The sequence below is a fragment of the Puma concolor genome, chromosome B1, assembly GCF_028749965.1.
Source record: "Puma concolor isolate L17-30 chromosome B1, mPumCon1.1.hap2, whole genome shotgun sequence".
Classification (NCBI taxonomy): Eukaryota; Metazoa; Chordata; class Mammalia; order Carnivora; family Felidae; genus Puma; species Puma concolor.
The window spans coordinates 96930728-96947343 of NC_141670.1; the positions used below are offsets into that span (position 1 = coordinate 96930728).

The following is a 16616-nucleotide window of genomic DNA, read 5'->3' on the forward strand; positions in this document are numbered from 1 at the left end:
CCTAAACTGTGAGACAGGAAACGTACACCACCCATTCAGGACTGCTGTTTCATACACACCTTTAAATATTTAGCAAAATCAGATTTCAAAAGACACTTAAGAATGTATTGCAAAATGTACAGCATTTATTCACATACAGACAAAAAGGCACAAATTCTACTAAATAGTTCAACAAAAAAATACAGCTGTCCTCAACTAGTTTTATAAATACTTTCAAAAAGGGGGTAGAAATAAATACAGGATTGGGCCATGTAATATAAAATAGTCATCTCTACATATACTTTAATTTCTGATTTTTAACTCTTCATGCACCTTTTTTTTTTCCAATTTTAGCTGAATGGACACCAAGCTAGGCACATAGTGAAAAATCCTCTGTACAAGGTTACAAATGTAATGACAAGTTCGTCCATTTCAAAATAATTAAGATTTGTACACAACACATAGAACCCTTCATTTCGATTTTGTGTTTATAACCTAACAAATGACATTCCAGGCAACTTTACAAAAGTTTAACTAGCCTACATTTTGACATAATACATTGATCATAATCAAAGATATTTCTTGGTCAGGATGCACAAGGAAAGATAAAGCTGAAAAGAAAAGAGCAAATGGTTCCACACTAATAGAGTGCAAGTGGGTGGGTGGGTGTGTGGGCTGCTGCTATGGCTGCCTCATACAGAGTTCCCAGCAGGACATGAACTAACTTACAAAGCTATCATTACACTGTCAGAGAAACCGTGCTCTATACCATTTGCATTTCAAAGCAGGAATAAAAAGTGTGGGCTTTTTATTTTTTGTGTTTTGTTTTTGTGTGGGTTTTTCTTTATTTTTTTGTTTTGTTTTGGTTTTTTTTTGGTTCAGCATAACTTGGAACTTTGAAAGCTTTTCAACCTAAATGTGGGGAAAAAACAGGTAAGGCATTATTTTTGCACAAAACTAGCATTCCTAAATAGTGCAAATGAATCTGGTACCTCTTAAAATGGTGAGAGGTCATATACTTACTAAAATTTAGATTTTCTTTCTATGGCTTGACAAATTACCCCTCTATATATTCTACTCTCACCCAGAGCTGTTGCTGTGGTCAAAAGGTTAACTGTGAAAAGTGTCCACCTTCTTCCATATCCAGCAAAAAGGTTTCTGCTCATATGCAAAAAAATCTGATTTTTAAATTACTAGTGAATGTACAGCTTGGATCCATTAGGAAACTCCTAATATCTGTAGCAACAGCTTACCTGGAGAGCAGTCTTTCAAAATGAGCCCTGTAGCTCAAAAATAGTCAATCTAAAAACCTGGGTCATTCTTTCCCCTCCCCTGAATTAGCTACTAAAATGTATCTGAAAAGTTAAGACTTGGTTTGAAAATGTCATACATACAATGGGGATGCATCAGATCTACTATTTGATCATCCGATAAAACTTGCATAGCAAGATGGAATTCAATAAGCCTTTTTTGCTGTTGACAATCACCTGGAAGACTTGAAAGGTAACTACAGAACTCAAAGCATCACTCATTAAGTATCAGAATGTCCCTGCCACATGGAAACAGATGTATAAATGAATCAGGAATCTGAATACTGATATTAACAAACTAAGGATAATTTAGGGGAAGTTGGGCTTGTTCCAAGTGCCCATAATTCTAAATCTCATTGCTATTTAAACTTTCCTTCTCTTAAGTTTGATTCACAACTACATTGAATTCCAAAGAAAATTAACAGGACCTTAACACTATCCACTGTCTTAATACATACGCACTGCAGTGAGTGCAAAAACAGAACATTGTACTCAAATTTAATGCTAAATTCATTATTGCTGATAACTTACTAGTTATTGCCATTTGCAATTAGAAAGTCCAAGTTACGAATTGGAGCTTAGAACTCTGACTCCAGGAAACCTATTACACTTCAATCTCTTTCCCGTATAACCTTGGTCAATGGTAAGAGGTTATCGCAACTTATTGCCTTTCTATTGTTTTTAAAATATAACTTATTTTGTTTTTTTTTTTCCTTTTTTTTTCTTTTTCCTTTTTTTTTTTTTTTCTTCTTTTCCTTTTCCTTAAGGAATCCGTTCAGGTTGGAAGCCCAGATTCCCCAACATACGCACTAGTGGTTGGCTCTGGGCAGTTATGTCACCAGAGTCTGGAAGTTCATCACTTAAACTTGAATAGCCATTAGTACTGTTGGAAGCCAGACGGCCAGGTATCGCCAAAGGCCAGGGAAATCCCAAGCTGGCCCAGAAGGCAGTGGTTAGGGAAGAGGAAGGTCAAAGGTACTGAAAACATGGAACCAGCTGCCCTTTCTCACAGATAGGACTTTCTAACGGCTTCACTCTCCACCAGTCCCATTCCCACAATGCATTCAAGTGCTTCAGGCAATAGGACCTAGCTACATTTACCCCAGCTCTCCAAGCTGCAGCAGCTCTACCCTGTCCCTTCAGATTTGCAAGTAACAACCTTTGTTAAAATTCTCTCTTTCCCATCCGCAATTATAATTTACACTTGAATTCCCTAGAGTTACTGAAGCTTCAGAGCTGCTGCCTAGAACTAGAATGCAACAAAAACAGCCTTGTGGGCCAAAGTATAAACAGGATTTCAAGTTCTACCACAGTCCTAGAAAGTAAGTTTTATGGGCTAATAAATGGTACGTGAGGGTTTCTCAAGAACTGCATCTGATTCCGCATATTCAGGTAACCAAGAGTTTGTGCTTTGGGAAGGATACAGAGGGCAGTAAGAACTCAGGAGGCTTCTGTGAGCCTTGCCCTCTTTAAAGACTTATTTCATTCATTCTTATTTTAGTGTTTAATTCAGCCTCTAGTCTTAGCGGTGTCTTACAATCTACTCTTGTGTTTCCTCAACAAGTTGCAGATAACACACTTCTCACAACAATGATTTATAAATGACTCTGAAAAAAAAAATTCAATCTGACTTGCAAGTAAATGTGTTTGCGTAGCTCAGGAGTGATGGGTTTCTGCGTGTCCCCCGCTTCAGAGCTCCCGTCTAGCAACTCCGTGACAAGCCCGCGGTGCTCCCACACCATCTGTTTCATCAAGAGGCCAAGATGCTTCTCCTGATAATGTCTGTCCTCCTGTTGATGGTGCTGCTGGCGTGTATACATTTCTTCTCTGATGCCTCACTCTCTGAGTCACTCATCTCTACATCAGGGACATACCCGTCATTCTCATTGTCAGATTTTAATTTGTTTTTGGCCCTTTCCTTAGCTGGAACTCTGCCTAGGCCCAGATAGGGGTAGTCTGAGTGCTGGTGGCAGGCCCCCTCATGGGCCTCTCCCTGCTGCTGCCGTTCCCCCTTCTTTGGAATCCGGAATCCTCCCCAGTTCTTCACCGGGCTGGCAGGCGTTGTAGGCACTTTGACTGCAGTCTGGTTATAGTTTACTCTGATGAGGGAGCCGTTGCACTTGGGCACTATCTCCTTCCTTGTGCCGGGTGCTGACTGCCCCCCTCCAGGGGAGGTGGTAGCTCGTGTGCTGTCCAGATGCCTCTGGGACATGTCTGTGGACCTGAGAGGCTTGTGACTCTGTTTACAAGGTCTGTCCTTTAAGTCTCCCTTACTGAGATCACAATGGAAACGATGGTCTCTTCTGTCCCCGTGGTCGGGCACCACCACACCATTTTTCTGTTGTGCTGACAGGAGACGCGCTTCTGCAAAGGTCTTTTCAAAACTCAGAAAGCTCTCTGGGACCACCATCCCCTCCCTTCTACCACACAGGTCTGGCTGCTTCAGCAGGGCTTTGCCTCCGCTCCCAGTGCTGTTCTGCAATGGATCTCGCTTATGGGGCTTTTTCAGCGAATGAACCAAGGAAGTACCCATTTGCTTCCTGAAGAACGCAGAATGCCACTTCAGGTCCTCTATCTTGGGAGCATCAGGGCCCACAGAAGGACTGTTGAACAGAAGCATGTTTTCCAGTGAGGACGAGGAGCAGGAAGATGAAGGCACACCTATGAACATATAACCACAGAGAAAGAAAAATTACAGAGGCAGATCCAGAACAATTAAATTCTAGACCCATGGCATGGCCCTGTTAATGCAAACTTCCCACCCAACACTACAATATACAACCACCCCATTTATAAAAATTTGGTTTTTCATATAAAGATATTACCTGCCTTGAGAATCTGCATACTCCATTCAATATGCTCTTATTTTATAAAATAGCTGAAGCTCACAAACTTTTTCATGAAACATCTAAGAAAAATATTTTCTGGGCACCTGGGGGCTCAGTTGGTTGAGCATCGACTTTGGCTCAGGTCATGATCTCACAGTTCATGAGTTGAAGCCCCGCACTGGGCTCTGTGCTGACAGCTCGGAGCCTGGAGCCTGCTTCAGATTCTGTGTCTCCCTCTTTCTCTGCCCCTCCCCCACTCGTTCATGTTCTCTCTCTCTCGAAACATTAAAATTTTTTTTTCCTTCAAACAAAGTAACTGATCTGACTTTCATAGAGGAATCCATGCCAAATCCATCTGGTGGTCAAGCACTGCCCCTACCCCTGCACCTGGCTAGTCACCTGCCTTGCCTCCCTACAAGACAGCACCACAAGGGGAGGCAGCAGGTCTCCACAGTTTCCTTCTCCAAAGTAAATATACCCTCACAGGGCCATAGTGAGGATACATACATGTAAGTAAATGAAATGAGAATGGAATGTTTAAAATCATTCTTGACACATAGTAAATGTTTTTTAAAAAGGTTTACTATTATATGCAAAGCCCATTTGTGGAATTAAACTGAATTATCCAACATGAGGATAGGTTAAAATGGTGTTTTTCATTTCTGATATAAATCACAATAACTAAATTTCACAGTGCAACCCAGTAAAGTTTACATTTCATGAAATCATATTAGCCTTCACCATGTGATGTGGCACTCTGACATTTTCTATTATATGTCACTTGCTTTTAATGCTGGTGGTGACCCACTGAATTCATCTCACAACCAACTTACGACTTAGAATCCTCAGTGTGAAAAACACTGAGTGAATTTGTTAACACACTGGAGTTCATGGACCACATTTCTGCAGGAGCCTCCAGGACATCTATAAAGAGCCAATTTCATGTTTTGTCTCCCATAAAGGATAAACCACCAGGAAAACAAGGCTCTGCCAGGCAGGAGCCTACATGCAACCTCACTGCTCAGCAGACAAGGACCCTGCATGTAAACAACAGAGCTGGCAACTCTAAACATGAACCTGCTATGGACAGTCACAGGGGAAGGGGTTTTACAATCTGCTGGGCTAAAGATGTGTGCTTTCTCAAGAATCAACTGTTAGGGCCACCCTTCACACCACATTTCTTTTCCTCAGTCGCCTACTGTGGGAAAACCAAGGTAAGAGGGACTGACATTTTCTAAATTCTGATTTCCATCTACTTGGGATCCAGGTCTCTGAAAAGTCTCCAACTCACGACCTCCCATGAGCACGGTCTCCACTGAGGACACTCTCATCCAACAGAACGGCCCTGCTCATTCTCAGATTCACACACCAGAGTCTAAACCGCAGACCGTGACTGACACTTAGAAGTCATGGCTGTCCTCCACCTGAAACCATCTATCTTATAAGACATGAGATCCACTTGGGGCATGAGTAAGAACACAACTGAAAATCTAAAAACTGGAAAAGAAAAAAAACGCATCCTGAAGGTTTCCCCTTCATTCCCTGTGGCATCCTGCAGTTAGATTAATGTTGCTTTCAACCCATCAGACTCAGTATGGTTCATATCTCAGAGGGATGGGAGGGTTTGTTTACCTTCTCTGGAACAACAGTAGGTTCTCATTACAGCCCTGTTACACAAAATACTTCCTAACCTGGGTAAGAATCTCAATCACCTACCCAAGTAAAAACCTCAGCCATGAAATGCAAAAAGCTGCCTGCAGTATCCATGAAAAATGACCCTTAAGTGAAATCAGATGAAAATGCGCTTTACAGCTTATTTTTATAGGCAATCACTCATTACATAATACCTCAACAAGAGTCACAGAAAGCCCTCCAATGGCAAAACTCCACAGGTACAACCCGCACTAACGGCCCTGTGCAACGGCAGCTCTGACAGCTTGGCCTCTGCCGGCTGGACACTGGCCGATCGGCACCAGACAGCCTTCCATGTGGGCTGTTTGTGTGAGGACGCAAAGGCAAGGGATAAAACAGGTCCCATTTATTTGCATTCAAGTAGGAATAACGAACGAAAGAAGTTCACTTGAAAGAATCTGAATCACTTATGAACCCTACTTAGAAAAACTTACTTCAACTCATTTTAAATCACAACTATCAACTCTAGTTAATGATACATCTGAAAACTATTTATTCTCAGGAAGAAAATATCTAGGTTAGCATTAGTAAGTTAATGCCATTAGTATTAACTATGTAACACCCCAAGAATATCATTCAAAACTCCCTAAGCTTTTTTTCTCTTTGTTCAGCTGACCCAATTTACCTCTAGTTCCATACATCTGGTTAGTTTTAGGTAAACCAGAATTCGGATTTCCATATAATAGGATAGAACAAGGTCTTTGTTGTTTCTACATGTCAGTCTCTACAGAGACTAAAAGCCACAGAAACAGGAAAAGCCAGCGTCTGTGCCTGCATATGTGTCTGGGGCCACATGAAGGGAGCACTGTGAACACTGATGCTCTGGCCCAAGGGCAGAGCAGGGCCACAGAGCTCACTGAAGACCCGCCAGACCCACCCCACATACCTCCTTCTCTGAAACCTTTACGAGGCCAGCTGTGCAGGGCTCACGTTCACAGAGTGTTAGCGCTCAAAGACTCATTAGAGGTCATGGTTCTGAACCAAGCCCCTTTTACAGATCAAGAGTCCCAGGCAGGTTCAGCGACTTGGCCAACTTTGCACTCCACCTCCAAGTCACTGAAGTGCTCTCCAGAATTGAGCAAGTTCCCCTTTTCACTTCACCTAGCCCAGAAAAATTAAGTAAACACTTGATGCTGAATCTCAAAAATATTCAAAATTCCACCTACACCAAAAAGTACACTGTGAACGTTATCTAAACATGGATATGTGTCTTAAGAACACAGTCTTAAGATACCTTATTTATGATATGTTACAGGTAGATCCGAAGCTAGATAATCCATAAATCTTTACAGGTGTCCCCATGACACTTTATACATTTATCAAGTGCTTTGCAATATAACGTAGAAGTTGGTTTTGCTTGCATGTCACAATAGCTCCCAGAAGGAAGCTCGAGATACCTTCCTCATATTACACAGGAGGAAATGGGGGAGCCTCTGAAAACTTAGGCTTACTTATATTTGGCCTATAAGGAGAGAATTTAGGATTCGACCTCTAGTTGAGGTCAAATTCATAACCCTTTTCCCTATTACCATGATGCTTCAAATGCCAAAAGATTTTCTTTGAATACCAAAGTCTGTGCTATTCAGATTCTCCTATAGCATAAATAAAAGAAAATTAAACATTTTTTTTCCTTAACAGAACGTTAAGGTTTACAAACCCCTGCACTATTGTTTGACCTACAAGAGCTTAATGCATACCTGAAACTCTTTCTTGCTCCAAGAGCTTAGTGTAAAGATTGAATATCTGTTCCTGGACTTTGCACACAGATCGCTTAATCTTTTCCCTGCGGGTCACCATGTAAGTGAGGTTCCGAACCTAGAACGTAGAGAATAAAGATTCTAAGTAAGTAATACATTATAACGGTACTTTGGTGTTGGTTTTTTTTTTTTCCCTAAACATGAGAAATTTGTCCCGCTAGGGTCTTGTGTGACATCTGAAATCAAGATGTACTTCAAACACTTTATCCAATCTCTAATCTCCTTTGGGGCTGCTAACTAGGATTCCACATATACCCCTCAATGTAGGGGGCAGCACAAAAAAGACTAGGAACTCAAAAGCCCTGCCCGCCCCCACCACCCCCAGCCTGAGGCTCATCCTCAGGGGAAGACTGCCGGGGTCCCGGTCCAGACTTGCTACCTCTTGCCAAGGAGCTCTGCTTACCACCCCTCAGTATCCTCTTTCCACCAATTCTATTACCTAAGGCTTTAGAGCAGTTCAGAAGCCACTTTGTCAAGCATTTTCTGAAGATGGAATTAGGTAAGCACAGAGTCAAGGGCCATCACAGGAGGAAACTCCCTCCCCCCTCAAAAAAAAAAAAAATTAACCCTGCACAGAGCCCACTAGAAGACCAAACAGTCACCAGGAAGCCAAGTAAACTTGTCAACTGGATAGTTGAAATGTGAGTTCACAGGTAGCTAATGTGTTCCTAGAGTGTGAAGCTAGGTAATGTTTTCACTTTGCCATTGACATGCCATCAACATCTCAAGGCCAGCTCGTGTCACCACTTGAAGAACTGACACTGCCCTTGTCCAGAATCACCTGTAAGTAACTGAAAGGACCCAAGTGCTAAGAGCTCCACTTTGTATCCCATGGCAGGCACTGGGATCACGTGCATATGCTAACAAATATTAGCTAGTCGACACCCAAATCTGTTCCCCATTTTTAAAGCCGCCTGTGATCAGGTGATACGAAAACAAAATAGTAAACCCCCTTAAATCCTTCAGTCTTCAAACCTACTGGGAAACCTGACTGGATTATTGCACCTGAAAACACAAATGTCAAATTTAACACAGCAGGGATACGATTAAACTTTTTCAGGAAGATGAAGATGCCCTAAAGAGCTCAGTGGCAGGAGTGAAGGGACGCTGCATCCCATCACGTCTTCTGTCCAAGGCAGGACTACACTCCCCTAAAAACTCACGTCTTCCAGAGGCTTGGGCAATCCCTTCCCTGACAACCTTCCTTGAAATGGGCAAGTTCGAGTCACCAATCTTTTCTTCTGTTAGAATGGCAACAAGCCACACACACGACTGCACTCTGGCTTCTGTGCAGAGACCTCCCCTAGGGTTTCCAGTCCTTTTAGACCCTAACAATTCCAGCTGTTCTGTCCTGAGTTGTACTCAATCAAGGCAGTCTTGTTTGCAAGAGGACAGAAGGCATAAAGAGGAACAGGTTGGCTGGCTTTCACACTGCATCATGGTGCAATTTACTGGCCTAACACCAGGTCACCAAGTAAGGCTTCTGCTGACCCTAACCAATTCACGGACTATTTAGGATGTTCCTAACATCTCTCTTCTTGATGTGTAGACAGACGTGTGTGTATGTGTATGTGTGTGTGTGTGTTCTTAGAATTAAAGAACTGAAAAGAAAATCACTCTCCCCGTCTCAGAGTAAATATTATTTTGGTGTAATTTACCTTAGCTAAAGCCCGTTCTGACAGCCTCAGAACCCCAGGCCAGGAAGTAGGTGTCTTAGAAAAATCATAACCAGTTTGGGGATAGAAGTGGCTAATAGGCTATTGTCTTTGATAAATACTGTTTCACCCAAGGCGGATATTAAGAGTGGAAGCTCAAAAAGAAGAAGGGGCAAGACTTAGATCTGTAGCACAGATTCAGAACTTTTGGAGAACAGTTTTTACATCAAGACAAGGCATACAACTTCTGGAAATAGGAAATGGAAACAAATTCTGACATCCTAGGAACAGATAAGAATCCTCTTCAAGTCAGAGGTACAGCCAAGATAACTTCCATTTCCCTTACTCAAAATTATGCATGAAAACAGAGTATCCAAACTTCACATGTTATTCAAATTCCATTTTGGTAGCTTCAACCACTACCCCCAGGAAAGGCTTCCACCCTGGCTAAGTGGGCAAATTCTACTTCTTTCCCCCATGATCTCTGATGAGAAACCTCTTCCTATAACCCCAAAAAACTAAGGCCAGGGTGGATTTTCAATGGAACAAATCAGCCCATGAATAACCCAGGCCTAGCTGACCACATTTAGAACAGCGAGCGCCCTGAACTTTTTTCCCTCCCTTATGCACAGAACACTCCTCACACAGCTTCCATCAGCAGTCCCTGTAGTAGAGCTGAACCGAGGCTCTATCCTCAAAACATACCCTGCACGTGGCCCTTCCTGTGCACTACTCAACTAAGTGTCCTCCCCTGCTGACCAAAAAAAAAAAGCCAGTTCATGGGTGCACTCTCCCTCACACCATGTTAAACCAGAGTCCGGCTTTCCCCAAAAGCGGTGGTTCTCAAACAGAAACATGTGAGGACCCTAAAACACAGAATGCTGGCCCCTACCCCATTTCTGGAGTCAGAGGTGGGATCCAAAACTTGGCACTTCTGCGAGGTGTCCAGGGAATGTTGCTGCTGGCTGGGGCCCACACTCTGAGAACCACTGCCCTCGGGAATCCAAGAATGGTTTCAAGGGGTTTTCTTCAATGCCAAAACACTCCTTGCAACACTAAAGCTTAACATGCCTTTCATCCAGGGATAACTAGAACCTCTACCAGATTTTCAAAGGTGAGCATTCCACTGTGTTGAGTAGGATAGCCTCCCAGGGGCTGGCCCTTTCCGATGACCCAGCCACAAGTGCACAGGCAGTACGTCTTTATCTGAGCACGTACTCATTTACGGATGTTTACTGCATCTTTTAAAAGATGTCTAGGGGAAAGGAACCCCACCAGAGTGAGTGGCAGCCTCAGGAACTTGACATAGCCACAGACTACACATCGGCAATGGTGTCTTCTTAAAGATGTTTGTTCTCAAACCCTCCTAAAATCCACTCCTGCCACCTTTCTGATCCAGAATGGTACCCAGGTGTGCAATGCCCCAAGGTGTGTATTTGCAAAAAAGAGCTATTACCATTATCAGTTATCAGTGGTTTACATTTCTAATGAAGTCTACTTATTTGTCAGTTTGGTATTGACCACAGCCTTGATCACAGACTTGTGTATTCTTGGATTCTGCATACCTGCTGTGAACTACTGTGTGAATTAGAAATCCAACTTAACTGAAACACAAAGTAATTTGTTATTTGTTCTGGTTACCCCTGCCCTGATAAGCCTTTGGCCTGACATATACTTGTTGTCTATAATTACAAAGAACTGTGCAGCTCTCAGGAGCACAGCAAATATTTCAATTTTTAAAACCCGGAAAACATATTTTTCATTATAATAAGCCCATTTAAAACTGACACTAAATTCCCTAAGATCTCTTAAGCTTTTAATAAAGTAAATGTAAGTAATGCCACACACACACACAAAAATCCTGATTTATTCCCTGTTTCTCATACATCATTGGTATCATTCTACTTAAAACCAACAGTGATGACTTCAAAAAAAAAATGTTTAGAATTGAATTATAAGTGCATGTTAATCTGAGTAACTTAAGTACAGAAAAGAGTTAGTACACCACAAGCATTTTCTACACTTTTATTTTGTGGTGATTGTGAGACAAACACAGTCCAAACATTTAGACTTCTCGTCCTCCCTCCTGAGGACTATCTGACTCCATAGCTCATGCACCCCAAGTACAGCAGTTGTCAGGCTGGGATAATATAATGGCTTCCCACCAGGATTCCAGTTTATCCTTCTGAATCCCTTTCTCAGCTCTTAACAAAAACGCCACACACACAATGTGGTCGAGGCGAGGTCTTCTTTACACTCACCACCAGGGGGGGCACGGCAGCACAAAAGCCTCACAAACCCTCCGGCGCTTCACGCCTGCCTCTCCTGCTCGGCCTCTGCCTGAATCTGGAATCCTAACTTGGTCATAGAAGGGGTGTTACGATAGCTGGTCCTTGGACACTCAAGTCTCGTACTAGAAGGATCTCTAATGAACACTTAATACTTTTGCTCCTCTGCCGTCTAGAACAGGGCCATGCAGGTCTCTGTGAGATCTGATCTTTGGCTTAATACTGCTTTTTTTTCCCTATTCCTTGCCTACACTCTCATATTTCAAATCATCTACGTGTCAGATCCTCTCCCAGGCAGATGAATCACACCCTGCTAATAAGTGAGGTGCTTGGGGGAGATGCGTTAACCATTTCAGGCCACTTGGGTGCCTTTCAGTGCAGGATGCTTCAGGCCAGAGAGCCTCAGTCCCATCTCCTCTGCACTAATGAATTCAACAGTAGCTGGCAGTCAGGCGAGATGACGCAGAAGATGCTCTAAGATGTATCCCCAATTAGCAAGTCTCAGAGACTACCTACAGGGAGCAGGAGGCCCTGGAGGGAAGAGAGCCCATTCCTAATTATTCCAGTAGCAGGAAGGGAGGTCCAGACTGGGACTCCAAAGGTAATGGAGAACTGGGGAGGCATAAAACAGCAAACAGTTGAGGGAAGTGCCATCAGCTGAGGCTCCAGGCAGCCAACAGCCACTACGTTCAGCAATCCAGTAGTGTGATAAACTAGTGTCCTGAGCATTACAAGGGGCTCCTCAGATCAGATACCCCTATGCACCAGGTACCCCACCCCACACCTGCACAGACACACCGCATAGACACACATGGGCATGGACACACGAGCAGACACTGCCTCAGTGATGACTTAGCACCTCGTTGCCAGGAGTACCCTCTGGAACAGATATGCACGTGTATATAAGATCATGCACACATATCAGCACCCACAGCCTGCTCTCCTCCGTGACATTACCGGAATGTCCCTGTGAATCAGCCAAGAAATGAAGGTGGGCCAGAGAGGCGGTGCTTCGCTCTCCTTGATGAGCCCGTCACAAGCACCCAGTGTTTCCCCAGGTTGAACAAGAGATCTCTCTACTTCTGTCCGTCCCCACCACGAATTAAATCCACCTGGTTTTCTTTTCTAACTCCATTTGCAAACAATTCTGAGCCAATCCTTTGGTCATTTTCCCTGGGGCTCAGGTCCCGCTAGTACTGGAATGAAAGGCGGAGGGGACACACCCCATGTGATCTTACAGAAGAACAATAAGGATTAATAGGAAAGTGTTTTAAAAATAAATCACAGAGAAGCTCCCCCCTCTGTGGCAGTCTTACACATATGTACAATGAGTTTACCAGCCCATAAGTATATTGAACCAACACAACCTCATGCTGCAGTATGTACAAGGGTCTGAGAGTAAATGAACTGGCTACCATTCCTTGCTCTGGGCGAGCAGCCGCCTCTTTGCAATCTTCTTTTCTAAGTCACTACAAGGTGTCAGTGTCAATCATTACCCTCTCCAGGTCCTGCCGCAGATGAGTGAACAGCTGCAGCCTCCTAAACAAGACATCCTGCTCCCTCTTCGCTAGATTGTCCTCTTCGTCTTTCTTTGGAGTGATCAAGGGCTTGTTGAAGTTGACCTTCCTCTTCAACTTCCAGTACTGGTACAGGAAATCCACTACTTCCTCAGGCAGCCGCAGGGCCCTGGCGACATCCAGCAGGTTGACGAAGGTGTAGAACTCATCTTCCAGCTGCTGCAGCTTCTGCTTACGGACACTCACCCGGTGGGCCTCTTCTTGATTCTGCTCAAGGCTGGCAAAAGGCTCCAGCGGATTCCGAGGGGAACACTCAGAGGCCCCATTCTCCTGAGTGGCCCCCTCACCGAGGCTCTCCTCGGGTTTTCTATGTGAGCTGTGCTTCGGGCAGTAGGACTTGAACTTGACTTCATCGTTCTCCGCCAAGATGGTCTTCATCTCCAGGCCCCGGTCGAAAGCACAGGTCACGTGAAAGGCTGTGCGGCAGTTCTTCACAGAGCACTGGTAAGAACACAGAGAAGGAGAGAAGAGACCGTTATGGAGTGACGGGGCTGAAGCCCCTCCAAGCCAAGCACCCCCCATGCATGCGCGCACACGCACACACACACACGGGAAGAGCAGCACCTCGAACACGTGCCGGGGCAGGACATTCTACCTGGATCAACCCTGGTACACCAAGTCATATTTTAAGTAAGGTAAGGCTTGGGATTTAAAGGAACTCTTTAGGTGAAAGGTTTGGTGAACCAACCCTTTGGCTGAAAGGTTTGGTGAACCAACCCAACTCCCAGAAAGGTAACTGCATCCAAAACGCCTCTAAAAGCAGACACAATTATACAAAGGCCACACACAAACAAAGGTGGTCTGGCACTCAGATTATATTTAAAAAGAACATGTGCTCAACATGCAAAGTAAATTTTGAAACATTAATTGGTGTTCCTAGATTTGAACTCTTTTAAAAGTGTGCTTATATTAAAAGGTTGAAAAAGAATCTCTTCAGGAAGAATGACTGCTAGTCAGAGTTTTTAAAGGAACGTGAATCCTCATTCTCACCCCCCAGCCAAGAAGAGCCCAACACAAGTGGAAAAATAAATGCTACAGTTCCTCCAAGCAGCCAAGGGCTGCTCACGTCTGAGGAGAATGAATGAAACAACTCCTGGACGAGCAGGAAAGAAAAGGAGAAAAGAGAATCCAGCACAGGAAGGCAAAGGTCTCCTCACCCGTGAAGAAGCTCCAGCATATGCAGAAGGCTCCAGGGACCAGCGCAGGCCCTGCACGGAGACTAGTGTGCGCAGGGACTGGTAGTACCGGCTACTCCCAGCGTCATGTGTGCCTGACTGCTGAGCAGCAGAACCATGAAGGACCTGCTTCCTGTGGGTCACAGGGAGATCGACCTAGAGACCAGGCACCACCCAGCCATGGCTTCCTCCTCACTGAACACCTTCCCTCTCACTGCCTGCTCAGGGCTATAATTTAGTGCCTTGATTCAGATGGCAAGCCAGAAGCCCAGCAGGAGGAAAGTCATTAACTTCTCCCCATCTGATCTTGCTGGGCGAATCCCTGGAAGGAGGTTCCTTGTGGTGACTAAAGCCAGTCCCTCAAAAGCAACACTGTATTGTCTGAGGCCAAGTGATCCCCGGGCACACCAGGGCTGCAGAGAGGAGCAGAACCCAGTGGCCCAAGGCCAGCTTGAAAAGCTTAATTAAACTCATTCAACAGACCCCGAATCCCAGAACCACAAATGGCAGAGGCTTGAGTTGGGGTTTTTTTTTCCCCTCATCATTTCGGTATTTAAGAGGTGACTCATTGCCAGCCATGATTTCTTCCATTTTTATAAAGTCTCTTATACCCACAAGTACAGAAAATCCAGCTCCCTTCACCATTCCCATTACAAACACTTATAGCATATGAACTAACATAAATCTGTTAATTTTACCTATAAATAACCTCAATTCCAAGAAATGTGTGAAATCAGCTTTAGTGGCAGAACACACACATACACACCTGGCCACTATCATCACATACAAAGTGCTCCTCCCTTCTAGCGCGCAGCCAAGCGGGAAGTCAAAGTGGGAACAGATGACTGAGACACTATCTGGGTCTGGCTTAACCTACCCCTAACCCAGCGCTCGGACCTTAAAGAGGAATGAGCTACAGCGGAATATTTATACAGGACTTTGTAAAGGCGCCAAATGGCCTTCCTCTGGGTTTTCCTATTCAGGTTGACTCAGCAAACAGATGTTACAGAAACATAAACCAGAGCCTCCACAGCTGCAGACATTTCAGAGAGGAATTCTTTAATAAAAATCATTCTATTCTGTGAAGATATGAAAAATCATCAACCTTAGTTGGCCTCTTTTTCAAGCTAATGTTCTGGGAAAAAGAGGTCAGTGGCAACAAAAAAAAAAGTCATTTTATCGTTCTCTCTTCAAAAGGGAAACAAAGGTCTCATTTACCCACCTCTCACAAACATCAGTTCAGAATGTGGATAGGTGTGCTCAGGAAAGGGCATAAATTTTATCCTCGGAAGCACATCAGGTAACATGGAAGGAAACAACTTCCATTTCCCTCGGTCTGCCTCTGCTTGTGTCCTGCAAGTGTTCACGTGGGTATGTCTATACAGAAACACACTCACAGGGTTCTAATGCTTGTTTTTCATTCTGGGGCTTTTTAAAAATTTTTTCTTCCATTTTCTCCCAAAGGCCAGAGGGTGTTTGTCATGTTTTAAACAGATTCTATTCACATGCAAAACCCTGCACTATTTTCAAGGTCTGCAGCCAAATCCCACCAGCTATCTCATGCCTCACCCTCTGAATATTCGTTACATTCTGGATTCTCAAACTCCAGTGGAGGTGATAATGAAGAAAAGTAGAAATACTAGGCTTACAAAATGAAAAAGTTTTAAAACCTCTAGTCAGTAGATAACTTTACTGAAACAAGATTTACCAGCCAAAATACAAAATGATTTTGCCCCATGAGGTCATTTCTTCAAAACCTAAGACTGGCAGTTTGTATCTGTGCTGATCTGTTGTGTTTTCTACATCAAGAGAGAAGCCACTACTCCTAGAATGTGTCACTGAGACCGGTGGCCCTGAGCTGGACTTTCTTCCCAGAGGAAGAGCTGGACTTGACCTTGAGAGCCAAAGCCACATATAGCATTTGAAGACCTTGGCAGAAACAGCATCTTGGTCATCTTAAATCATGACTCTAAAGGCCAAGAATAACATGAGCCCCAGAAGTCAATTTCTCAAGCAGAATTTTAGAAAACATGAAAAAGTAGCACACCATTTACATTCTCTCCATAATCCTACCTAAAGATTTTCTACATTTGTCTGTGTGTGGACATGGAATATGCAAGCAAAACTTTTAACATTATTGCTTCTTCCCCCCAGACACACACACTCCATCCCACACATCCTAGGTGCCAGGAAGAATTAGATGTCCAACCTGTACTCAGATAACACTTCTGCAAACACCACCTGGTGCAGCACCTCATGGGTGTCCCACTACCCGGCTGGCGCTCCAAAGAATCTTCTCTACCAAACGCTAAAGTTATTAGCACAGCAAGCTGATTTGGAATAATGCACATCTAA

At 43.9% G+C, this 16616-nt stretch overlaps 1 protein-coding gene across 13 annotated transcripts in view; it reads right to left on the reverse strand.

Annotated features, from left to right (window-relative positions):
* Nucleotides 1–103: 103 nt before the first annotated feature.
* Nucleotides 104–16616, reverse strand: part of JADE1 (jade family PHD finger 1) — a 59895-nt gene continuing 43382 nt past the window's right edge. For all 13 annotated transcript variants that reach the window (XM_086704237.1, XM_086704232.1, XM_086704236.1 and 10 more), the window contains 3 exons: nucleotides 13006–13527; nucleotides 7507–7624; nucleotides 104–3950 (listed from right to left, as the gene is read on the reverse strand). In XM_086704237.1, coding sequence (XP_086560363.1) covers nucleotides 3040–3950; nucleotides 7507–7624; nucleotides 13006–13527 — 1551 coding nt within the window. In that variant the 3' untranslated portion in view covers nucleotides 104–3039. The remainder of the gene's footprint in view (nucleotides 3951–7506; nucleotides 7625–13005; nucleotides 13528–16616) is intronic.